Here is a 24,635-nt window from a genome sequence, read left to right on the forward strand (position 1 = left end):
ACCTCAAACAACAGGCAAAAAAATTTGAGGAAAATAATTTTTTAAAAATTAAAATAAATGCAAATAAAATAACAGGTAAAAAATATGTACGTTTAAATTTGCAACTGTTTTCCGAAGTAACACGTAACTTTTGGTGAAGACGGGAGCAAATATCTGGCCAGTGCTTTGGTCGGGGCTTTGCTCGTAGCAGCTGTTTTGAATAAAGTTGGGTGAAGCGCCGATGGCGTCACCCAGGACAAAGAGTGGGCCGATGCCATGGGGCGACTCTCATCCCCACTTAGTGAAAGTCACCCTGGTCAGAGGCTTTATCTGTAAACTTGGGGAGAGAGAGGAGGGGGTTAATTATCTGTAACGTTATTGTTCATCTTTCTGGCGGCTCTGTGGAGGGGGGGGAACCTGCAGATGCAGTGACGGTTAAATGTTTTCAAAGAATGTGACTGAAAACAAAGTGAAATGCTTTGTTTATATATTTCATGCAACCGGAGTTTGTTCGGTGTAAGTACAGTCTAGTGTTTTTGTCTTTTAATCTGTTTATTCTGAACGCGATGTATTATGTTTTGTAAGAGTAAGTCTCAAGCAACCAGAAAAATGGTTAGCTAATCCCACAGATGAAGAACACTGATCTCTCAAACGAGCACTCTGCCTTTCTACTTTAATAATAACAGACGATTGTTTTAATGGGCCGTCGTTAAATATAATTAGACAACTATTTATTGTCGTGTAATAAAACAGAAATGTAATATCACGTGAAATTGCAATACGGCAGACAAAGATTCGCCATGACTCAAGATTCCTTTCCTGTCGTGTTACAGAACAGGTATAACATCACACAAAATTTGCTTTAGCCTGTTGTAAGGCAGGCAAACAGTCACATTAGTGTCGTCCGGCACCCTTTACAGTCCAGGACACAGACAGAGTTCCTTCAGAGATGCTGAATGTCCACGGATTCACCTCCTGCAGCCTCTGCAGCTGCACGGGCTCCCATTCCATCCATTGGCCCCCCAGGCTCCGGATCCAAACCCCTCCCCGACGTGGTCAGGGAGCCCTTCAGTGCCCTCTCGAGCCCCCGGTTCCCTGTGGGCTGGTCTCCAGCAGCTCGCGGCCTGGGGTGAGGCCTTGGGCCTCGCGTCACCAGCAGCCCCGCGGAGCGAGTGGGTTCCTCGCCTGCAAGTCGGCGACAACTCCTTCATCCGCAGAGCCCATCGCCATCCTTGAGGGTCGTCTCCACGGAACCATAGACCAATTGCAGCACAGAAACAGGCCACCTTGGCCCCTCTAGTCTGGGCCGAACTATTTTTCTTCCCAGGCCCACTGACCTGCACCCAGTCCATTGCCCTCCAGACCCCTCCCATCCAGGTACCTGTCAAAGTTCCTCTTAAAATTTGAGCCCACGTTCACCACTTCAGCTTGTTCCACACCCCCACCGCTCTCCATGTGAAGGAAGTCCCCTAAATTGCCAATCTTACACCCCATTAACCTACAACCCCCAGTACGTTTCGAACGGGAAGAAACCAAAGGACCCCCCTTACGGGGACAAACTACGTAGGCGCGGGGAGAATGTGCAAACTCCTTGCAAGCAACGCGGAATTCAAACCCCAGTCGCTGGCACTGTAAAGGCCTTTGCGCTGACCGCCACGCTAGCCGGGCCCGGTGCACTCTGACTGCTGCCCCACCGGTGCCGGTAGAACAGTTGACAGGATTGGGGGGCCTTCAGTGGCCGAGGCCCCTCCAGGACCCCCCACAGCGCCCTCTCAAATCTCCCGTTCCGATAACCCGCCTCATTAGTGCCTCTTGAGATCGCCTACAATTCTGGTAGGGACGGCCGGGGGGGGGGGGGGGGGGGGGGCGTCGATGACATTTCAGAGAAGGAAAGAACAAGGAATCATTGTCTTAATTTCCCCTTGAAAATTAAATCAGAATATATTCGTTGCAGCCCACTGGCTTCCATCTTCCAAAATGGCTCCCGATCAGTGAAGCTTGTTAGAAGAAGGTTTCCTGTGCCTGATTCCAAGACTAACGCTGTGAATTTCTCTTTTTGTTCTGAAGGGTTAGAGGCATCTAGCAATGGGACCAAAGCAGCAAGTTCACAGGTAACTTTCCAGATCATTTTCTTTCGAGCTTTGAGCGATCGGCCTGCTGGAACATTTCACCGGTGAAGGACAAATGAGACCGTGTTCCAGCTCTGTTAACCCTGCCTCATGAAACTTGTTCTCCAATCCAAGTGACGTCCTGGTGAATCTCCTCTGCTCCCTCTTCAAAACTCCCACCTCCTTCCTGTAACAAGGCGACCAGAACTGAACACAGTTTTCTAAGCATCGTCCTGACCTTTGATGCCCTGGCTGATCAAGAGCCCTGTCAATCTCTGCCTTAAACGCACCCAATGGCCCACGACCGCTTACGGCAGATTCACTGTCCTCCGGCTGGAGAACTTCCTCTGCATCTCTGTTCTGAGCAGACACCATTCAATCCTGAAGTTGTGCCCTCTTGTCCTGGACTCTCCCACCATGGGGAACAACCTTTTTGCATCTGCTCTGCCCACGCTTTGAAATGTTTCAATGAGGAACCCCACCCCCCCAGTTCTCCTAAATTCCAACAAGTGCAGGCCAAGAGCGACGTGACCTGCTGATTTTCTCCAACGCTGTTGAGCACTGCTCCAAATGCTTTGGCCGTGCTGCCGACAGCAGGATTGTTGGAGATGTCAGGGAGGTCTCCCAGGGTACGACCAGAGTTAACCCATTGCCGTCTGGGATGTGGTGAATAAAATCAATGAGAACAATGATTTCCATAAGTTTGCAGGTGACACGAAGATTGGAGGAGTTGTGGATAGTGTTGAACTTTGCCGTAGGCTGTAGACAGGACACAGAGTTGAGCAGAAAAGTGGCAGATGGAGTTCAATCTGGATAAGGGTGATGGATTTTGGAAGGTCAAACGTGAAGGCTGAGGACAGGGTTAATGGTTGGATGCTTAACAGTGTAATAAAACAAACAGATTTAGCCTTAGGGGTTTACAAATTGGATTGTATCATGAGTTTAACCTACCAATTTGGCAGGTTTATTATCTGTGTACAGCCCAATTGGTGGGTAGATATTAAAAACCGCACAGGCAAGGCAGACCACCTTGGAGGGGGATTGTCGACCCATGTACCTGTGCTGTGTAGCTGCTGCTGGGCAATTTGTAAGCGATCGATGGCTGCCCGGGTAGAAAATGATGTCAGCGCTTATGGCTGTCTTCCTTACCCATAATCCCCCCATGCCACTGGAATGCCAGAGCAGTTCCAGCAGTGTGGGGAATTATGGATAAGAAGGACAGCCAATGCTCCTGCCCCAACTCCGCTCCCCACCAGCCACTCCACTCCCCACTGGCCTGACAGCATTCTCCCCCTGCCCCCGGCTCCACATTCCTTCCCCCAGCCCTGACAGCATTCTGACTCCGCGATCGCCCCCTCCCGCCCCCGTCTCGATTCCACGCCTGCCCTGGCCACTTGCCTTGTGGAGGCCAACACAGGGAATAGAGGTTCCCTGCGGGGCCTCCAGTGATGACAGTCACTTACCATGGCACCGAGGCGGCGGGAGCGTCCTTAAACCGCCCAGTCACCATTCGATCAGGCAATTTAGGGTCCAGTGTGTAAGGGGCTGCAGGGACCCCACTACGCAGGTAGGATACATGGGTCCTGAGCAGCCCCAGTTTGTAAACGCCTTTTGATAATGCTAGCAGGAGTGAGGAGTAAAAAGAGAGTTTGGTAACTCGTTCTCTGCACTGAGCCCTGCTCAAAGCAGAAAGAGGATCCATCCCATTTTATACACCTTTGGTCATGAGACCCTCCAAGTTTCACACAGCTGGCAATTCCTGCTTTTACAGTATGTATTCCCCTGTGGTGTCTGCAGACAAGAGGGCAAACAACAGGATGTCCAGGTCATGTTAGAAGTCAGGCGCATTCTCACCAATGTTACAAGGCAGCTACGTTCTCACCCAATTTATTAGCCCTTTGTAAACTTGTTCTTTCTCAGTGTGTCTAAAAATCCTCAAAACAAAAGATCTAAAAGTCTTCCTTGAAACCTCCTCTCGTTCAGTGCTGCCCAACCTGCTGCGATTTTCCCCACCCCTGGACCCAAGCAGGCAGTTTTTGTCTCCAGATTTGAGCATCTGCAGGACTGTGGTGCATCTCCAAAGGTCGCGGTGACCTGTTCAGTTTCGGCAGTGCCCCATCCGCCTCTCCACACAAACAGCTCCAGATGGTTCGAGGAAGTGTATTTAAATTCCCCGTTGTTCAGGGCACAGAGCTCAATTGTTTGCCAAGTCTCCGAGCGCAGGTAATCCTGCAGGGAGCTAACAAGTCCGGGCTTGTTAGATCAGCAGCGACGAACAGGTCAACTACAGAGGTGCTGCTTTTCCACCTCGGAGCGAGAGAGGATGACTTAATTGAGGTCTACAAATTTGAGAGGTTGAGGCAGGGTAGATGGCCAGCGCCTTTTTCCCAGGGCAGGAGTCGCTAACACGTCTGTTTGAGGTGAGGGGAGTAACATTAGGGGAAACGTCAGGGATATCTTTTTTAACACAGTGTGTGGTGGGAGCCTAGAATGCGTTGCCGGGGGTGGCGGCTGAGGCTAGTGCAATAGGGGGGATTTGAAAGACTCTTAGGACAGGCTCACGGATAGAAGAAAAATGGAGGTTTATTGGGTGTGAGGGAGGGAAGGGCGAGATTCCCCCACTTGGAATATTGGGTTCAGTGGTGGTCAGTCACCCCACTGCAGGGAAGGATGTGGATGTGGTAGAGAGGGTGCAGAGGAGATTCACACGGACACTGTCTGGATTGGAGATCACACCTCATGAGGGGAGTTTCTGTGAATTCGGTCTTTTCTCCTTGGGGAGACTGTGGATGAGGGGTGAGCTGAGAGAAGGGGTGCAAGACGACGAGAGGCGTTGATCGTGTGGATGGCCAGAGGCTTTTACCCCGGGGCTGAAATGGCTAACATGAGGGGGGCATCATTTTAAGGTGCTTGAGCACAAGACCATAGGGGATGGTCTTGGGAATAGGCCCGGTGGAGGGGTGGGGGAGGGGAATAGTCTTGACCCAGAGAGGGGTGGGTGCTTGGAATGTGCTGCCAGCAATGGTGGTGGAGGCAGGGACAATAATACGAGCTTTCAAGAGATGATTGATTAGATAGAACATAGAACACTGCAGCTCAGTCCAGGCCCTTCAGCCCTTGATGTTGTGCTAACCCATATATTCCTTTAAAAAAGGTTCTAAATCCTCCCCCACCCTGTAACCCTTCCATCCCTAAACCTGTCTCTAAATGTCCCTATTGTTCCAGCCTCCACCACCACCCCCGGCAAGGCATCCCACTCAAAATAATTACCCATGACATCTCCTCTAAATTTCCCTCCCTTCACTTTGTACAGACGCCCTCTGGCGTTTGCTATTCCCGCCCCAGGAAACAGGCACTGGCTGTCCACCCTGTCTAAGTACCTGGAGCTGAGTGAAATGGAGGGTTATGCAGTCGGGAAATTCTAGGTGGTGGTTCGAGTGGATTAAGTCGTTTATTGTCATCTGATTGTACAACCCGACAATAGTGTTCTCCGGTCCTTGGTGCAAAACATGCAGACACACACCCAGACAAAACACATATACAGACACACAATACACATGCAGGACAAGTGTTTCACGAATATGACAGTCTCGGATGGATAGTGTGAGCAGTTCCTTTGGTTATTAGGTTAGTGCAACACTGTGGGCTGAAGGGCCTACACTACGCTTAAGATTTCTCTGTTCTATCTTGCGAGGGGGGGGGGTGTTGTACTAGGAAGAAATAAATGGGCAGGTGATTTACAAAATGGGGAGAAAATCGAAAATACCCCGGAGCTGATTGTTGACATCAGGAAAGAAAGCCAGAGGTGTCCGATCCAGTGATCACTGGGGGATCAGAGGTGGAGAGGGTGAGCACATTTAAGTTCTTGGGAGTCACTACCTTGGAGGATCTTTCCTGGACCCAGCAGTATCGTGAAGACAGCACATCAGCGCCTCAACTTCCTTAGGAGTTTGCGGAGGTTCAGTACGACGCCGTAAGCCCCAGCAAATTTCTACAGAGGTGCTGACCAGATGGATTGCGGCCTGATCTGGCGACACCAAAAAGCCCACCAAAAGGTAGTGGACACAGCCCAGGATGTCATGGGTAAGACCCTCCCCACCATCGAGAACATCTTCGGGGGAACGCCACCTGGCGCACGCTCTGTTCTCACTGCTGCCATCGGGAAAGAGGTGTAGGGGCCACAGGTCTCACACCCACCAGGTTCAGGAACAGCCGCTCCCCCTCCACCATCGGACTCCTCGACGACAAGCTCAATCAGGGCTTCATTTAAGGACACTGACTTGTGCACTTTGTGGATTTTTCCTCTCTGTGATGCACATTGTTTATTTGTGTACACTACCAATTAGTGGTCACTCTGCCTGGCCCACAGGAAAAAGAATCTCTGGGTTGTATGTACTCTGACAATTAATCTGAATCTGAAATGCAAAGTGGACCTCATGCAGGACAGCCTGAAGGTTGAAGGTTGAGTTGGGGTTCTAGCTGGTAGGAGCGGCACGGTGAAGCAGCGCCAGCAGCGCCAGCGGCCAGGACCGCTGTCTGCGGGGGTCCGGTGCGTTCTCCTTGCTCCAATTTCCTCCCACCGTTCGAAACGTACAGGGGTGTAAATGGGTGGGTGCGGGTTTGGTGTGAAATGTCTACATTTCAATTCAACTCCACTTTGATCCAGAACTGTAACTTCACATCTCATTGAAATGACATTCCTCAGATGCTTACAATTGTTATCTTCATTCAGTCACGGATCAATTAGGCAACCTCCTGTTGACGTGCTTAGAACCGGCTTTTATTCCAAGGAAGAAGGAAATGAGGTCTTTATTTTTAAAGCTCAATGTTCAGATTTATCGTCAGATTATGTACATCATACCACATACAACCCTGAGATTCTTTTTCCTGCAGGTGAGGCATAATTCCCACTTATTGGTTGTGCACGTAAAACTGTACACGTGTAAACAAATAAAGAAATGTGAACAAACTGCAATACAGAGATTTGAAAAAAATCAATAAAGTGAACAAGTAAGAGTCCTGATTGAGTTTGTCGTTGAGGGGTCTAATGGTGGAGGGGGAAAGGCTGTTCCTGAACTTGATGGGGCAAGTCTTGCTCCGAGACTTCTTTCCTGACAGCAGTGGAGAGAACAGAGCGTGTGCCGGGCGGGGTTGGTCCTTGACGATTGCCGCTGCTCTCCGACAGCAGCACTCCCTGTAGACAGTCTCGATGGCAGGGTGGGGAGGGTTTTGCCTGCAAGGTCTATCCTGGGCTGGGTCCACTACCTGTTGCGAGGGGGCGGCATTGGTGTCCCCATACCAGACCGTGATGCAAGCGGCTTGGGAGCAAGATGGAGGTGACTTCATCGGGAACTATAAGATTAAGAGAGGCATAGATAGGATGGACAGCCAGCATTAGGTGAAGGGAAGGAAGTTTAGGGGAGACGTCAGGGGTAAGTTTTTTTTAACACAGAGAGGGCCTGGAATGCATCGCCGGGGCAGTGGTGGAAACTGGTACAATAGGGATGGAAGAAAAATAGAGGGTTACGGAGTAGGGGAGCGTTTAATACTTTTAAATTTTGGCAGGAATACGAAGGTCAGCACATCAAGGGCTGTAGGGCCTGGACTGCGCTGTAGTGTTCTATGATCGAACGCCTCCCCCGCTCTCTCTCTGTCCCTCATCATTCTGTCTCCATCCCTCCAGATCCTCTGTCCCATCCCTTACCTTCTCTGGATTCGAGAGCTACCTTTATCAGTCCTCTACTCCCCTCCTCCCCTAAGCACCTGTTAGCCTGTTTCCCCCCCCTCCATCTCTCCCTCTCTCTCCATCTCTCCCTCTCTCTCCATCTCTCCCTCTCTCTCCATCTCTCCCTCTCCATCTCTCCCTCTCTCAATCCATCACTCTCTTGCTCTATTTCTATCTCTCTCATTCTCTTTCGCCCTCTCTCTCTCTCTCATTCTCCCTTCCTCTTGCTCTTTCTCTCGCTCGTTTTCTCTCTATCTCTCTCTGTCCCCCTACCTCACCCCCACCTTCTGATTTTTTCCACTCCTCAGGCCCAAAACATTACCTCCTGCCTTTCCCCCACCCCCCCCCCACACTTCTCCACCCCTTCCATTTCGTTCGTTCACCCATAAAGAGAAGAGGCACAAAAACGGGCCTCTTTGGCCTTCTAGTCTGTGCTGAACCAATTTTCTGCCTCGTCCCACTGACCCACACCCAGTCCGTAGCCCTCTGTACCCCTCCCATCCACATCCCTTTCCAAATTCTTCTTAAATGTTAAAATTGAGCCCGCTTTCACCACCTCAGCTCCCACCACTCTGTGTGTGAAGTTCCCCCTAAACTTTTCCCCTTTCACCCTGAAACCATGTCCTCTGGTTTGTATCTCACCCACCCTCATTGGGGAAAAGCCGACCTACGTTTATTCTGTCCATCCCCTCTTAATTTTAAATATTCAATCAAATCTCCCCTCATTCTCCGACGCTCCAGGGAATAAAGTCCGAACCTGTTTAACCTTTCCCTGTAACTCAGTTTCTGAAGTCCAGGCAACATCCCAGTAAATCTTCTCTGCCCTCTTTCTATCTTATTGAGATCTTTCCTGTAGTTCAGTAACCAAAACTGCGCACAATTCTCCAAATTTGGGCTCACCAAATTTCTCCAGCATTGTGTTTTTACTTCAACGACCATGTCTGCAGACTTCCGTGTAACCTTATCCTTCTTAACTACCCTGCGAACCTGATTGGAGAGATGGGGGGGTGGGGTGGCCGAGGGGGTGCTTGAACAGCTGTGAACATCTGAGTTCTGAGTGGGATGCGAGATGTTCTGGGAGAAGCGAAATTCACTCTCCTTACAGTTTGAATTCAATGAGAAAAACATGGAGATGATTGGGTTATTGGAGGCGTTATGCTTCACTGCCGAAAATTAAACACAGCTGCCTTGCTCCCCCACATCTCCCCAGAGATGTTTAATGAGCTTTGCTTGCTAAATTTAAGAATTACTCTGTATGAATCTCAACATGTGTTATGCATCCATATTTTGTTATGACCATATTTTGCGAGCAAATCAGTCACAGTTCAATGTAACAGGGCTCAGAATCATGATTCAAGGTTCCTTTATTGTCATGTAATATTACAGCACATGTAATATTACACAAGGTGCTGACGTTGCTGTTCATGCGTTGGGTCCAAGAAAGATCCTCCGAGATAGCGACTCCCAAGAGCTTAAACGTACTCGCCCTCTTCCTTCCCCCCCCCCCACCCCGATCCCCCAATGATCACTGGATCATACCTCTCTGGCTCTCCCTTCCCGAAGTCAATGATCAGCTCCTTGGTGTTGGAGACATTTTAAATTTAGACCTACAGCACTGTAGCAGGCCCTTTTGGCCCGCGCCACCCAATCCCCAAACATTTTGTGGAGGGTGGGAGCCGGAGCCCCCGGAGGAAACCCAACGCACGAACTCCTTTACAGAAAGCGCGGGATTCGAACCGGGGTCGCTGGCGCAGTAGTAGTGTTCCACCATGGAGTGCGAGGATGTTGTCAGCACAGAGTTGAGTCTCTGATTTTCCAGGGATGCTGTGTGACCTGCTGAGTTTCTTCGCCACTGTTCCACTGATCGTTCTCTTTCTTCGGTCACAGGCAAAAGACGGAGACATCATCTACACGAGCCCAACTATTGTGAATCAGAGACCTCACCCTTCCAAAGAGACAGTGATCGACAACAAGACGGACTACGCCGAACTGAAGTATAAATGATTTAATCGAGGATGGCTAATCGAAGACCCCTCCCCCCCAGCCACCACCCGCCCCCGCTTACTACATCGCAAGATGAGGAAGAATGCTTCAAATTCTGCACGGCCTTCTTGAGGGTTGAGGTCCACTTCGCTTCAGTTGCTCGCAGTGATGGGAACTGAGGGACAGAAGGTGTTCACCAGCCCCGCCCGCCCACCAAGCCTCCCCCGCTTCGCCAAAGCCTTCAATCTCCGCGGTCCATTTTCCCGCCTTCTGCTGTCTGCCAGCAGGTCGTTTTCACCCCTTCCTGCTTGGGCCTTCCCCTGGTTTTCCGAATGTTCTGGGGGAGCTGAGAGAGGATGCCTTTCGGTCCGGCATTGGGGTGGGGGTATGTAAGTATTCCTGTGATTGTTACATTTGGCCTGTAAACTCCAATCCTATCCACAGATCCGCCCAATATCTTTCTCGAATGTTGCAATAGTCCAGGTTCAAAAGTTCAATTTATTGTAAAAATGTAATATACACGATTTGCTTCAACCTTTGTCTGCTGTAAGGCTGTGAGCATGGCCCAGTGCCCCAATGGCAGGAGAAAGAGGGACCCTTCAGAGACCCTGAATGTCCGTGGGTTCGCCTCCAGCGCTCCCGCAACCTCTGCGGCTGCTCGGCTCAGTCCAGCCCGGGCTCCAACACGGTCAGGAAGCCCTTCAGCGCCCTCGCAACCCCCTGCTCCAATACTCGGTTCCCCGGGAGCCAGTCTCCAGCAGCCTGTGTGGGTCCTTCAGCCGCTGTCCCACTGCTGTGGTCACCGTCCTGAAGGGTGGTCTCCTCTGTTTCTCCTTCTCGACAGGGTCGGGGGGGTAGAATATTACAGCACAGTACAGGCTCTTCAGCCCTCTATGTTGTGCCCTCTATGTATTCCTTAAAAAAATGCACTAAACCTTCCCTTCCCCAACCCTTTCATCACGAGTCTCTTAAAGGCTGCCTAATGTTCCAGCCTCCACCACCAACCTCAGCAAGGTATTCCAGGCCCCCACAACTCTCTGTGTGTAAAAAAAAAATACAACTTACCTCTCCCCTCACCTTGTACACACGTCCTCTGGTGTTTGCTACTCCCGCACTGGGAAACGGGCTCTGGCTGTCCTCCCTGTCCTTGCCTATCATAATCTTGTCGACCTCTATCAAGTCCCCCCCCCCACCATCCTTCTTCGATCCAAAGAGAAAAGCCTCCAGCTCTGTGAACTTCACCTCATGAGACATGTTCTCCAATCCAGGCAACATCCTGGTGAATCTCCTCTGCCCCCTCTCCACAGCTTCCCCATCCATCTTGTAATGACGTGACCAGAACTGAACACAATACTCCACGTGTGGTCTCACCAGAGATTTCTAGAGTTTTCATGACCTCTCTACTCCTGAACTCAATCCCCCAACTAATGAAGCCCAGCATCCCATAGGCCTTCTTAACTATCCTATCAACCTGGGCAGCGACCTTGAGGGATGTATGGATTTGGGCCCCAATGTCCCTCTGTTCATCCACATTTTTAAGTAACCAACCATTAACCCTGTACTCAGTCTTCTGGTTTGTCCTTCCAAAATGCATCACCTCACACTTATCCGGATTGAACTCCATCTGCCACTTTTCTGCCCAACTCTGCATCCCGTCCATATCCTCGTAACCTTCAACAATGCTCGGCTCCATCCACAACACGTCCAACCTTTGCATCATCTGTAAACCTATGGATCCATCTTTGTCCAGGTCATTTATAAAAATCACTAAGTCCGGAGGAACCCAGGACAGATCCCTGCGATGTTCTCCCCGTTTCTGCTGCCCCGCATTGGTACACTGCTCCACCAGCAGTGTTTTTGACCCCCCCCTCCCCCCACCCCATGGCCGCTGTCCAGCACAGGCGATGCCATCTCGGACTCCCGCGATTGCAAGATGCTGAAGAAAACACGCCGTCAGCTCCTCTAACAGGCCTATACAGACCCACTGGCATCTCGGCGACGTCATCTCAGGTCCCTTGCCCTTGGAACGAGGTGGGGCTGGTGATTCTCTCCTCTCCCTCTTTTGTGGTATCCCTGCTGGATATTGACCTTGCCCCTGGTTCTCGGCCCTCGCCTGTGAGGTAGTTCAAGTCTCCCTGATGGGAAATGAGACCCATTATTAGGGGAGGGGAAGGGCTGTGGAAAGAGGAGGGAGAGGCATGTTGGGAAAGGGAGGAGGCGCTTTGGGAAAAGTGAGGGGTGGTGGGGGGGGAGGGGTTATTCCCTGAATGCATGAATGGTGGTCCCCTTGGTTAAAATTACAACCTAGTGTGTCCCGATCTTCCCACAGCTGAGTTCAAGAATATTTGAATCCGGCAACCATCGTGGATTGGTCTTTATGCAGTTGAATTCTTCTCCCCCCCCCCCCACCATCCCCAATGACGGAACCTTCCAGACCCTGAGCATTCTCCGCAAGGAGAAGAATCGTCCCCAAATTCCTGGACGGTTTTGCGAGAGGCTCCAAATTCCAGGAATTTTTGGTAGGATCTTAAAGCATAGAAACAGGCCCTTCAGCCCTTCTAGTCTGTGCCAAACTATTATTCTGCTTAGCCCCATTGACCTGCAACTGGACCACATCCCCGCATACGTCTTCCATCCAACTTTGTCTTGTTAAAATTGAGCCCTCATTCACCACTTCAGCTCATTCCACACTCCCACCCCTCTCCCTAAACCTCTCCCCATTCAACCACATCCTCTGGTTTGTCTCTCACCTCCCTTCTGTCTATCCCCCTCATAATTGTGCACACTTCTATCAAATCTCCCCTCATTCTTCTATGCCCCAGGGAATAAAGATCGAACCTGTTGAACCTTTCCCTGTGATTCAGTCCCTGAAGTCCGGGAAACATCCCAGTAAATCTTCTCTGCCCTCTTTCTATCTTATTGAGCTCTTTCCTGTAGTTCAGTGTCCAAAACTACACAATTCTCCACATCTGGCCTCAGCAACATCTTGTAAAACTTCACGACAACATCCCAACTCCTGGACTCAATGCTTCAACATGATAGCCAAATGCTCTCCACAACCCAATCTCCCCGTGATGCCACTTTCAGGGAACTATAGATCTCTATTCCCAGATTCCTGTGTTTCACTGGATTCTTCCTTCAACCAATAGTGCCTTGTCCCACTGACCCCCATCCATACCTCTCCCACCCGTGGACCTGTCCAAATTTTTCTTGTGTCCAAATTGAGCCTGCATTCACCTCTTCAGCTGGCAGCTCTTCCCACTGCTCCCTGCGTGAAGAAATTTCACCCCCCCAACCATGTTCCTTTTTAAACACCCCATGTCTAGAGTGAGAGGCAGTTGGTCGTGAGAACATAGAGGGTTTGAGGCTCATTAACGCGTTCGATCCTGTTTACTGAAGTATCAAAGTGCGATAAAGTTGACCCTAAACAGTGCAAAATGCTGGAGGAACTCGGCAAGTCTCTTTTGTCATCTGTGGAGGTACATTACTGATGCTTTGGGCATAAGCCCTTCCTCCCCAAGAGCGAGACCCCATTATAAACTTCCTCGGACCCTCCCTTACCCTCCACCTCCCCCTCCCCCTCCAACCCTTGCCCGGTCTTCACCATTCCCCCACCGGCCTTCTCCTCTCAGAGCCAGAACCCTCAAGTAGAGGCCTGGCCTTCGTCTTTGCCTTGAGGAAGGGCTCAGACCCCAAAACATCCGCTATGCACATCTCCACCTCCTGCAGACGCTGAGTCCCCGCAGCATTTCTGCGCGAGCTTCACTCCGATCACAGTGCCTGTTTCACTCCCACGTCCGTCCGGGAAAGAGAGTTGTCAGCACCCTTACCTCTCAAATTCTACAGGTTTTCAAGCAAATTTACCAATTGAAGCTGCAGAAATGCATTGTGGTTTGCATAAAATGATTTGGGCAAGTGTCAAATTGCTGGGATATTCCAAAAGTTCAAGGATTTGAAAAAAACATGGCTCTTTGCCAATTAATTTCAGGCAGAGTGAAGTCTAATTCGTGGTGAAATGTTTGCTGTGAATGTATTATTTGTAAATTTAGATAAATGTCAGTGAGATGCAGTTATGATTATACACTGAAATGAGTTATTAAAATGCTTCGTACCTTTTGAACGTACTTTGAGTTTGTTTGGATTCTCGGAAGTGACCTGCGCATTGACCTTGACCTTCCACACCCTCGATTCTGTGACCGATGGTGAACAGATTAGAAAGACTTCCTGTTCTGGGTTAATTTGATAAGCAGGAGCTAATTCCTCTCTGAGAGGCTCATAAAAACACAGACGCTCTTACGGGAGAAAGAGAGTCACTTCAGAGACGCTGAGTGCCTGTGGATTCGCTCCCCTCACCAGCACTCCCGCAGCCTCTCCCGTTCGGTCTGTCAGCGACCCAAGCTCCAGATCCAAGCCTTCTCCCACCCCCCCACCCCCAGTGCCCTCTGGAATCCCGGATCTGGTGCCGGCTCCCACGGGCCAGTCTCCCGCAGCCCATGTGGGGTCTTTCAGATGCTGAGGCACCCCCCCTCGCCAGGTCCACCGCTGGGATGACCGTCTCCATAGGGTCATTGCCTCTGCTTTTCCTTCTCGCCCCCCCACCCAACCGGTGTTTCACCCATTTCTGGTGTCCCGTCCCCGTCCGCTGCTCCCCCCAGGGTCTGCAACCCTTCATGATATTTTTTACTCTTTCTGCCTTGGCACTTTAATTGCAGTTGGACCACGGAGCTGCACCTTGCAGTTGTCTGTATGACCATAGACTCTCACACTAAGTAAAGTAGTGTGAATGGTCAGAATGATGGAGGAACTTGGCCAGGCTCCCAGCATTCAACAGGAGGTAAAGATATATCACAATATGTGGGTAGGTTGCAGAGTTGGGCGGAGAAGTGGCAGATGGAGTTCAATCCGGATCAGGGTGAGCTGATGCATTTTGGAAAGACAAACCAGACAGATGAGTCCAATGTTAATGGTCGGTTAATTAAGAGTGTGGAGGAACAAAGGGACCTTGGGGTCCAAGGACATTTGAGAAGGCTGATGGGATGCTAGGCTTCATTAATAAGGGGGATATTGAGTTCAAGAATCGAGAGGTCATGTCACAACTCTGCAAACCTCTGGTGAGACTGCACTTGGAGGATTGTGTTCAATTCTGGTCACCTCATTACAGAAAGGATGTGGAGGCTGTGGAGAAGGGGCAGAGGAGATTCACCAAGATGTTGTCTGGACTGGAAAACAAGTCTTATGAGGCAAGGTTCGCAGAGCTGGGACTTTTCTCTTTGGAGCGTAGAAGGATGAGAGAAGACTTGATCGAGGTCTACAAGGTTCTGAGAGGCAGAGATAGGGTGGACAGCCAGGCCAGTTTCCCAGGGGAGGTTCAGCAAACACCAGAGGACGTGTGTATAAAGTGAAGGGAGGGAAATTTAGGGGAGATGTCAGGGGGTAAGTTGGTTTTTTTACACAGAGAGTTGTGGGAGCCTGGAACGCAGGGCTGGAATATTATGGGCATTTAAGAGACTCTTGGACAGGCACGTGGATGAAAGAAAAATTAGAGGGTTATGGGGAAGGAAGGGTTTACTTTTTTTTGGTGGGAATATATAGTTCGGCGCAACATCGAGGGTCGAAGGACCTGTACTGTGCTGTAATGTTCTTCGTAGGAGCAGAAGTAGGCCCATCAGCTCATCGAGTCTTGCAGTGAGATTCTGCTGCAACCAGACAAGGTCCTGGTGAGGCCGCATGTGGAGAACTGCGGGCAGTTCTGGTCTCCTTACTTGAGGAAGGTCAAACTGGCTGCGGAGGCAGTGCAGAGGGGGAGGTCACCGGATCAATTCCAGAGATGAGGGGTTGATCTATGAGGAGAGAATGAACCGTCTGGGGCTAGACTCGCTAGAATTGAGGGGATCTTGTAGAATCATATAAAAATTATGAAAGGCAGGGATAAGAGAGGTCAGTAAGTTGTTCCCATTGGTGGGGGAGACCAGAACGAGGGGACGTAGCCTCAAGATCCCGGGGAGTAGATTTAGGCAGGAGATGAGGAGGAACTGCTTTTCCCAAAGTGGGGGGAGGGAAATCTGTGGAATTCGCTGTCCATTGAAGCAGTGGAGGCGACCTCAGTAAATAGATTTAAGACCAAGTAAAATTTTTACACAGTAAGGGATGTGGGGAGAGGGCAGATCGATGGAGATGAGCCTATCATCAGATCAACCATAATCACATTGAATGGGGAGCAGGGCTAGACGGGCCAGGTGGCCGACTCCTGCTCCATTTTCTTATGTACCTCTCTGTGGACAAGAAGAAGGGGATGTTTGCCCAGGGGGGAAATGAGTGCACGTGACCCGCTGTGGAGCTGAATTCAAGGATCCAGTATTAGACATGAGCTGTCATGCTTGCAGTCTGGTGGTTGCAAAGAATGGGGAACCTTGGTCAACAAATACATCCTGACAGCTGCTCAGAAGAGGGAAATAAGCTGGCAGGTGTGCAACGTTTCCATCTGACCACTGAGTCACAGCCACCCAGCGTAGAAACAGGCCATTCGCCCATCTTGCTTGGACTGATCCAAATGTCCCACTCATCTCCCACCTGCCCTCCCACCCATCTCCATCAGTGACCTCTTACCTGTTGGGCTCCCCTACTCCCCCTTCTCCTTCCTCCCCTCTTCCCCAGCCCCTTCATCCTCTCCCCCTCGCTTGCCCCTTCCTCCCTCCTCTCCCCCTCACTTTCCCCTTCCTCCCTCCTCCTTCTCCTCCTCCCCTGACCCTCCCTCCCCCTCTCCTCCACTGCCCCTCCCTCCTCTCCTCCTCCACTGCCCCTCCCTCCTCTCCTCCTCCCCTGCCCCTCCCTCCTCTCCTCCCCTGCCCCTCCCTCCTCTCCTCCCCTGCCCCCTCCCTCCTCTCCTCCTCCCCTGCCCCTCCCTCCTCTCCTCCTCCCCTGCTCCTCCCCCTTCCTCCCTCCCCCTCCTCTTCCCCTGCCCCTCCCTCCTCCTCCCCTTCCTCCCTCCCCCTCCTCTCCTCACCTGCCCCTTTCTCCCTCCTCATTTGCCTCTTCCTCCCTCCCCTCCTCATTTGCCTCTTCCTCCCTCCCCCTCCTCATTTGCCTCTTCCTCCCTCCTCTTCCTCCCTCCCCCTCCTCCCTCCCCCTCCTCCCTCCCCTCTTCCTCCCCTGCCCGTTCCTCCCTCCTCTCCTCCCCGCCCATTCCTCCCTCCTCTCCTCCCCTGCCCTTTCCTCCCTCCTCTCCTCCCCCGCCCTTTCCTCCCTCCTCTCCTCCTCCCCGCCCTTTCCTCCCTCCTCTCCTCCTCCCCGCCCTTTCCTCCCTCCTCTCCTCCTCCCCGCCCTTTTCTCCCTCCTCTCCACCTCCCCTGCCCCTTCCCTCCTCCTCTTCCCTGCCCCTTCCTTCCTCCTCTCTCTTCCTCCCCTGCCTTTTCCTCCCTCCTCTCTTTCTCCCCTGCCCCTCCCATTCCTACCTCCTCCCATCACAAAATCTAACTCCCTTTGAGGTTCTATCTCTCATTTTCACATTCATCTACCAGCAGAAGCAACTTCTCTGTTTTCATCTGATGAAACCCTTTCTTTATTTTATCTGATTATTGGGGTGGTTCCCAGAGTAGAACTAAAAACACGAAGCTGGAGAAATTCAGCAGGTCAAACAACGACCTTTATGTAGAAAGATAACAATACAGAACTGACATTTCGGGCTTGAGCCCATCATCAAGGTGGTCAGGTGCCTGAACCAAATTTGTTCCATAACGTGAAGGGCTCAAGCCCAAAATGTCGGTTCTGTATCGTTATCTTTGCTCTGTAAAGGACACTGTTTGACCTGCTGAGTTTCTCCAGCATCGCGTTTCTACTTCAACCACAGTGTCTGCAGACTGTCATGTTTTATTTCTGAGCAGAACATCCAGTTCATCTGCTTCAGATTTATTGCTAGAGGACATGCATGACTTCACATACCGCCCTGAGATTCATTTCCCTGCAGAATTATCACTTAACGTGCTCAACATAAACATGCGAGCAAACTGACTGCGCAATGCAGAGAGAATAAAAAGAAAATTGATAAAGTACAAAGTCACAGTCCCTAAACGAGTCCCTGATTGAGTTTGTCTGATGGCGGAGGGGGACACCTGAACCTGGTGGGGGTGAGTCTTGTTGCGCCTACATCTCTTCCCTGATGGCAGCAGCGAGAACAAAGCGTGTGCCGGGCGGTGGGGACCCTTTACGATCGCCCCTGCTCTCTGACGGCAACGCACCCCGGAGATATTCCCAATGGAGGAGAGTGTTTTGCCACACACACCCCTCCCTCCTCTGCCATCTCTTCCCTCCCCACCCCCTACCTCTCTCTCCCAGCCCTCTTCCCCCACCTCCACCCTCTCACACTAATTGTACAACTCTATAAAATTCTGGTTAGAGCACACCTGGAATATTGTGGTTAGTTCGGGCTGCCACCTTACAGGAAGGAGGTGGAGGGGGGTCAGAGGAGATTCACCAGGACGTTGCCTGGATTGGAGAACATGTCGTATGAGGCAAGGTTCACAGAGCTGAGGATTTTTTTGGAGCAAAGAAGGATGAGAGGAGACTTAATGGTGGTCTACAAGATTATAAGAGGCATAGATAAGGTGGACGGCCAACATGTTTTCACAGGGCAGGATCAGCAAACACCAGAGGACGTCTGGACAAAGTGAAGGGAGGAAAATTCGGAGGAAATGTCAGGGGTAAGTTTTTTTTTTACACAGAGTGGTGGGTGTTTGGAAGGCATTGCAAAAGGACACTGTGGTTGGTGGTGTTGTGGATAAGTCTGGAGGGTTGCCACAGATTACAGAGGGCTATTTCTACTAATTTGCCAATGACATCATGGTTGTCGACAGGATCACAGTCGGCAATGAGGAAGGGTACAGGAGGGAGATCGATCAGCTGGCCAAGTGGTGTCACAACGTGAACAAAACCAAAGAGAAGACTTAAGAAGTAAGTCAGGAGAACATGAGCCCAGTCCTCGTCGAGGAGGTCAGAAGTGGAGAGGGTCAAAATCTTCAAATTCTTGGGTGTAATCACGAAGAAGGAGCTTGAAGAGATTAGGTACGTCACCAAAGACTCTCGAAAACTTCGACAGGAGCACCACGGAGAGGATTCTGGCCGGTCGCATCATAGTCTGGCCCAAAGGCACCAACACTCAGGACAGGGAAAAAAAATTCCAGAGGGTTGTGAACTCGGCCTGTGACACCGCAGGCACCAGACTCCACTCCCTTTGAGGACATCGACGAGGTGGCATCTCAAGAAAGCAGCCCCTATCCTCAAGGACCCCCCAGCACCCAGGCAGTGCCCTCTTCACTCTGCTCCCTCAGGAAGGAGGTCCAGGAGCCTGAAGATGAGCCCCCAGCAGCACAAGGACAGCTTCCTCCCCCCACCCCCCCCACCCCACCACCATCAGATTCCCGAACAGACAACGAACCCCAGACACTACCACACTTAGATTTTTCGTGGACTATTATTTATTTATTGTTGGAAGGTGATTTATAGAAATGTCTGAGCTGTGATGGTGTTTCAAAGCGACGAATTTCATGACGTGTTCGTGCCAATAAATTCTGATTCTGGTCCTGAACGTTTACAGAGGGACGTTGACAGGATGCTGAGCTGAGAAGAGGTTCTTTTCAGATGGACTGATTTTAAGGCAGAATGTTAATGGGAGGACCCTGGGCAGTGTGGACGAACTAGGAGATCTTGGGGTCCGTATCTGCAGGACAGTCAAAGCACCTACCCAGGTCAATAGTGTGGTTCAGAAGGTGTATGGTGCATTGGCCTTTGTTAACCATGGGATTGAGTTCAAGAGCCGTGAAATAATGTGGCAGTTCTACAAGACCTTGGCTAGACCCCCCCAGTTGATATATTGTGTTCAGTTCAGGTCACCTCACTACAGTGGATGCTACAGAGAGGGGATTCACAAGGACGCTGCCTGGATCGGAGATCACACCTCACGAGGAGGGGTTGAGTGAACTCGGTCGTTTCTCCTTGGGGAGACAGAGGATGAGGGGGCAACCTGATGGAGGGGTGCAAGACGGCGAGAGGCAATGATCGTGTGCACGGCCAGAGGCTTTTTCCCCTGGGGCTGAAATGGCTAACACAAGGGGCATATTTTAAGGAGTTTGGGAGTAAGTACAGGGGGATATTCTTCATGCAGAGAGGGGTGGGTGCATGGAATGCGCTACCAGCAATGGAGTTGGAGGCAGGGATAATCGGGTCTTTGAAGAGACTATTAGATAGGTGCAGGGAACTGAGAGAAATGGGGGAGGTACACAGGAGGGAAATTCTAGGCAGTTGTTAAGGAAGGTCCATGGACCCCATGGTTGAAGTAATGACATGATGCTGGAGAAACTCAGTGGGCCAAACAGTGTCCTTTATAAAGCAAAGTTAAGGGCCTGAGTCCTTCATGACCAAAATGTAGGCAGATGCCAGAACAAAGTGGTAGAAGGGGAGTGGTGGGGGGGGTGGTGGTGGGGGGGGTGGTGGTGGGGGAGGAGCGCTGTCCCACAGGCAGGAGGTAATAGGTGGAGAAAGGAGGGAGGGCACAGCGGCGAGCAGCAGCTCTGTGAGTGGAGAGGGAAAGGGGGGAGAGCTGGAGTAAAGGAGGCAGAGGGATGAGGAGAGGGAGGGAGAACGGGGAGCAGACAAGCAGTAACAGGAGAAATCGGGCTGGAGAGCGGCCTGGACGGAAGATACGGCATGGTTCCTCCAACTTACAGGCAGTGCGAGCCCACGGGCAGACGTGGTGCAGGAGTGGGGGGAAGGGTGGGGGACGTGGAATTGACATGAACAGAGCGAAGGCCCCTGCCGGTGATCGCATAGCCCGCGCCCGGTCTCTCCCGATGCAGAGGAAACTGCGGCGGGAGCCCCCAGATGCCATAGACGGCCACCCCCTGCAGATTCACGTATTGATTGGTGGGGAGAGGGTGAGTGCAAGTGGAGCGTCTCCTGCGGCCAAAGGAGAAGGTGCTGAGGTAACCAGAACTGGGGAGGGAGGAGTGGACAGTGGAGGGGGGGCGAGGAGAGGATGCCTGGTGGTGGGTTATCTGGTATTAGAGTCGGTTATTGGATTGGCACAACATTGTGGGCCGAAGGCCCTGTACTGTGCTGCGTTAGGTTGGCAGTACTTGGCAGCATCAGGGGGAAGGGGGAGGGTGGTGCTGTCAAAGGCCAGCCTCAAAGGAGAGGTGTAATCAGAGTCTCCTTCTCCTGGTCTTTGTTTGTCTCTCTTATCTCCTGTTGTGATTACCTGAGTGATTACCTCCCATCATCAGTCATTCACTCCCCCAACATCAATCCTTGTAAGCAGAACCTTTTAACAATCCCTGTTACTTTATCGTCATATAATAATACTGAGCATGTAATATTACATGACAGTGCCTTCCACCTGCTGAGAAGCAGACAAAGAGTCACCGTTAGTGTCACCCGGCACCCCTTATGGTACAAGAGGAAGTGAAGCAAGAAGAGAGCCCCTCAGAGTATCCCGGATTCACCTCTACTGCTGCGTGGACTCCTGTTCCACCCGTCGGCCGCCCGAACCTCTGGACGTGATCGGGAAGCCCCTTCAGCGCCCCATTTTGTCCTCTCGAATCCCAGCTCCTATGCCTGGATCCCCTCCCCCAACACCGTGAGCCAGTCCCCCCAGCGGCCCCCTCGGGTCCCCTCCCCCCCAACCGCGAGTCGCCCTCAGCCTGTGCAGGCCATTGAGCCCCTTCTCTGTCCACCGCCCCCCCTACCCCCCTGTGGGGTTGTCAGCTCTGCATCTCCTTCTCAGCTGAGGAGGGTGGGGGGGGTATTTTCTCTCCCCGATACTGGTGCTCCGCGTCGGGTCTGCCAGTTGCCACTTTGGTCAAATTTTCTGTCAGTATTGCGGCCGCTAGTATTTGGGAACCAATAACAGTGGCAGTTGGAGAATGAAGACATTGAAGGAGAAAAATATTTTTTTAAGGTTTCCATTCAGTTACTAATAACATCGTAATTCAGTATAGAAAGATTTTACAAACCATATTACAGGCCACATTGGCCCTCGAGTCCACATCGGTTCACTTGAACAACTCCACTAGTTCCTCCCTCCCACTCTCCGCCCATAACCCTCCAACCTCCTCACACCCATGTATACATCCAAACTTCTCTTAAATGACAGAAAGGACCCTGCCACAACAATCTCCTCTGAAGTCCATTCCATTCTGCCACCACTCTCTGCGTGAAGAACCATCCTCTAACATTTCTCCTAAAGTTTTGCCCCCTTACCCTTAACTCATGCCCTCTTGTTCCAACCTCCCCTGCCCTCAGGGGAAAAAGTCTACTCACGTCTAGTCTATCTATTCCCTTCATTATTTTAAATAACTCTCAAATCCTCCATTAACAATGGCGTGAAGCAAGGCTGCGTTCTCGCACCAACCCTCTTTTCAATCTTCTTCAGCATGATGCTGAACCAAGCCATGAAAGACCTCAACAATGAAGACGCTGTTTACATTCGGTACCGCACGGATGGCAGTCTCTTCAATCTGAGGCGCCTGCAAGCTCACACCAAGACACAAGAGCAACTTGTCCATGAACTACTCTTTGCAGACAATGCTGCTTTAGTTGCCCATTCAGAGCCAGCTCTTCAGCGCTTGACGTCCTCTTTTGCGGTAACTGCCAAAATGTTTGGCCTGGAAGTCAGCCTAAAGAAAACTGAGGTCCTCCATCAGCCAGCTCCCCACCATGACTACCAGCCCCCCCACATCTCCATCGGACACACAAAACTCAAAACGATCAACCAGTTTACCTATCTCGGCAGCACCATTTCATCGGATGCAAGGATCGACAACGAGATAGACAACAGACTCGCCAAGGCAAATAGCGCCTTTGGAAGACTACACAAAAGAGTCTGGAAAAACAACCAACTGAAAAACCTCACAAAGATTAGCGTATACAGAGCCATTATCATACCCACACTCCTGTTCGGCTCCGAATCATGGGTCCTCTACTGACATCACCTACAGCTCCTAGAACGCTTCCACCAGCGTTGTCTCCGCTCCATCCTCAACATTAATTGGAGCGACTTCGTCCCTAACATTGAAGTACTCGAGATGGCAGAGGCCGACAGCATCGAATCCATGCTGTTGAAGATCCAACAGCGCTGGGTAGGTCACGTCTCCAGAATGGAGGACCATCGCCCTCCCCAAGATCATGTTATATAGCGAGCTCTCCACTGGCCATCGTGTCAGAGGTGCACCAAAGAAGAGGTACAAGGACTGCCTAAAGAAATCTCTTGGTGCCTGCCACATTGACCACCGCCAGTGTGCTGATATCGCCTCAAACCGTGCATCTTGGCGCCTCACAGTTCGGCGGAGCAGCAACCTCCTTTGAAGAAGATCGCAGAGCCCTCCTCACTGACAAAAGACAAAGGAGGAAAAACCCAACACCCACCCCAACCAACCAATTTTCCCCTGCAACTGCTGAAACCGTGTCTGCCTGTCCCGCATCGGACTTGTCAGCCACAAACGAGCCTGCAGTTGACGTGGACTTTACCCCTCCATAAATCTTCATCCACGAAGCCAAGCCAAAGAAAGAAAGATGTTGTAAGCCAGGCAACAGTTTTGTAAATTTTCTCTGCATGATTTAGAGACCAGAACTGAACACAATACTCCAAACCTGGCCTCACCAATGCCTTAAACAGCCACAGCATCACTTCCCAGCTCCTATACTCTAAGCTATGATTTATGAAGGCCAGCATACCCAAAGCCTTCTTCACCACCCTATCCACATGGGAACTCCAATATCCCTCTGTTCTTCTGTGTACCTCAATGCCCTCCCCTTAACTGCATATGTCATATTTTGGTTATTTTTTCCCCGAAATGCAGTACCTTGCACTTGTCTACGTTGAATTCATCTGCCATCTTTCAGCCCACTATTCCAAACAAACCAAATCCTTCTGTAATCCAAGAAAACCTTGCTCACAATCCACCACTCCCCCTAATTTTTTGTGTTGATAGCATTCGTATAATCTAAGAAATATTCCATTTACAACTATATTTATCACATATAATGTTACAACTATATACATTTAGACTGTGTGTGATATTGTGATTTAAAGGTGTAATTTAAATTTTGCTCGTTTATCTCACGACTATTGCCCGTACGTCATGGGTCCTCTACCGGCACCACCTACGGCTCCTAGAACGCTTCCACCAGCGTTGTCTCCGCTCCATCCTCAACATCCATTGGAGCGCTCACACCCCTAACGTCGAGGTACTCGAGATGGCAGAGGTCGACAGCATCGAGTCCACGCTGCTGAAGATCCAGCTGCGCTGGATGGGTCACGTCTCCAGAATGGAGGACCATCGCCTTCCCAAGATCGTATTATATGGCGAGCTCTCCACTGGCCACCGTGACAGAGGTGCACCAAAGAAAAGGTACAAGGACTGCCTAAAGAAATCTCTTGGTGCCTGCCACATTGACCACCGCCAGTGGGCTGATAACGCCTCAAACCGTGCATCTTGGCGCCTCACAGTTTGGCGGGCAGCAGCCTCCTTTGAAGAAGACCGCAGAGCCCACCTCACTGACAAAAGGCAAAGGAGGAAAAACCCAACACCCAACCCCAACCAACCAATTTTCCCTTGCAACCGCTGCAATCGTGTCTGCCTGTCCCGCATCGGACTGGTCAGCCACAAACGAGCCTGCAGCTGACGTGGACTTTTTACCCCCTCCATAAATCTTCGTCCGCGAAGCCAAGCCAAAGATTGCCCGTACGTTCAGCGATCTATGGGAATTACAACTTACAAGAAACATCACTAAGGATTCTGTGTGGTCTGGTTTGGGAGGTGGTGGGGGGGGGCAGTGGCACCATGAGTTAA

At 51.0% G+C, this 24,635-nt stretch overlaps 1 protein-coding gene across 1 annotated transcript in view; it reads left to right on the top strand.

Annotated features, from left to right (window-relative positions):
- LOC138765380 (uncharacterized) overlaps nt 1-24,635 on the top strand; it is a 118,269-nt gene that overhangs the window by 42,132 nt on the left and 51,502 nt on the right. Inside the window, exons 11-25 of the mRNA XM_069942421.1 lie at nt 2,047-2,090; nt 9,700-9,813; nt 9,952-10,161; nt 10,379-10,561; nt 11,692-11,910; nt 12,125-12,314; nt 13,195-13,274; nt 14,083-14,329; nt 14,776-14,906; nt 18,421-18,491; nt 18,645-18,711; nt 19,449-19,757; nt 20,514-20,760; nt 21,069-21,095; nt 21,193-21,421. Of these exons, the coding sequence (XP_069798522.1) occupies nt 2,047-2,090; nt 9,700-9,813; nt 9,952-10,161; nt 10,379-10,561; nt 11,692-11,910; nt 12,125-12,314; nt 13,195-13,274; nt 14,083-14,329; nt 14,776-14,906; nt 18,421-18,491; nt 18,645-18,711; nt 19,449-19,757; nt 20,514-20,760; nt 21,069-21,095; nt 21,193-21,421 (2,368 nt within the window). The remainder of the gene's footprint in view (nt 1-2,046; nt 2,091-9,699; nt 9,814-9,951; nt 10,162-10,378; nt 10,562-11,691; nt 11,911-12,124; nt 12,315-13,194; nt 13,275-14,082; nt 14,330-14,775; nt 14,907-18,420; nt 18,492-18,644; nt 18,712-19,448; nt 19,758-20,513; nt 20,761-21,068; nt 21,096-21,192; nt 21,422-24,635) is intronic.

Source organism: Narcine bancroftii, chromosome 5, assembly GCF_036971445.1.
Source record: "Narcine bancroftii isolate sNarBan1 chromosome 5, sNarBan1.hap1, whole genome shotgun sequence".
Lineage (NCBI taxonomy): Eukaryota > Metazoa > Chordata > Chondrichthyes > Torpediniformes > Narcinidae > Narcine > Narcine bancroftii.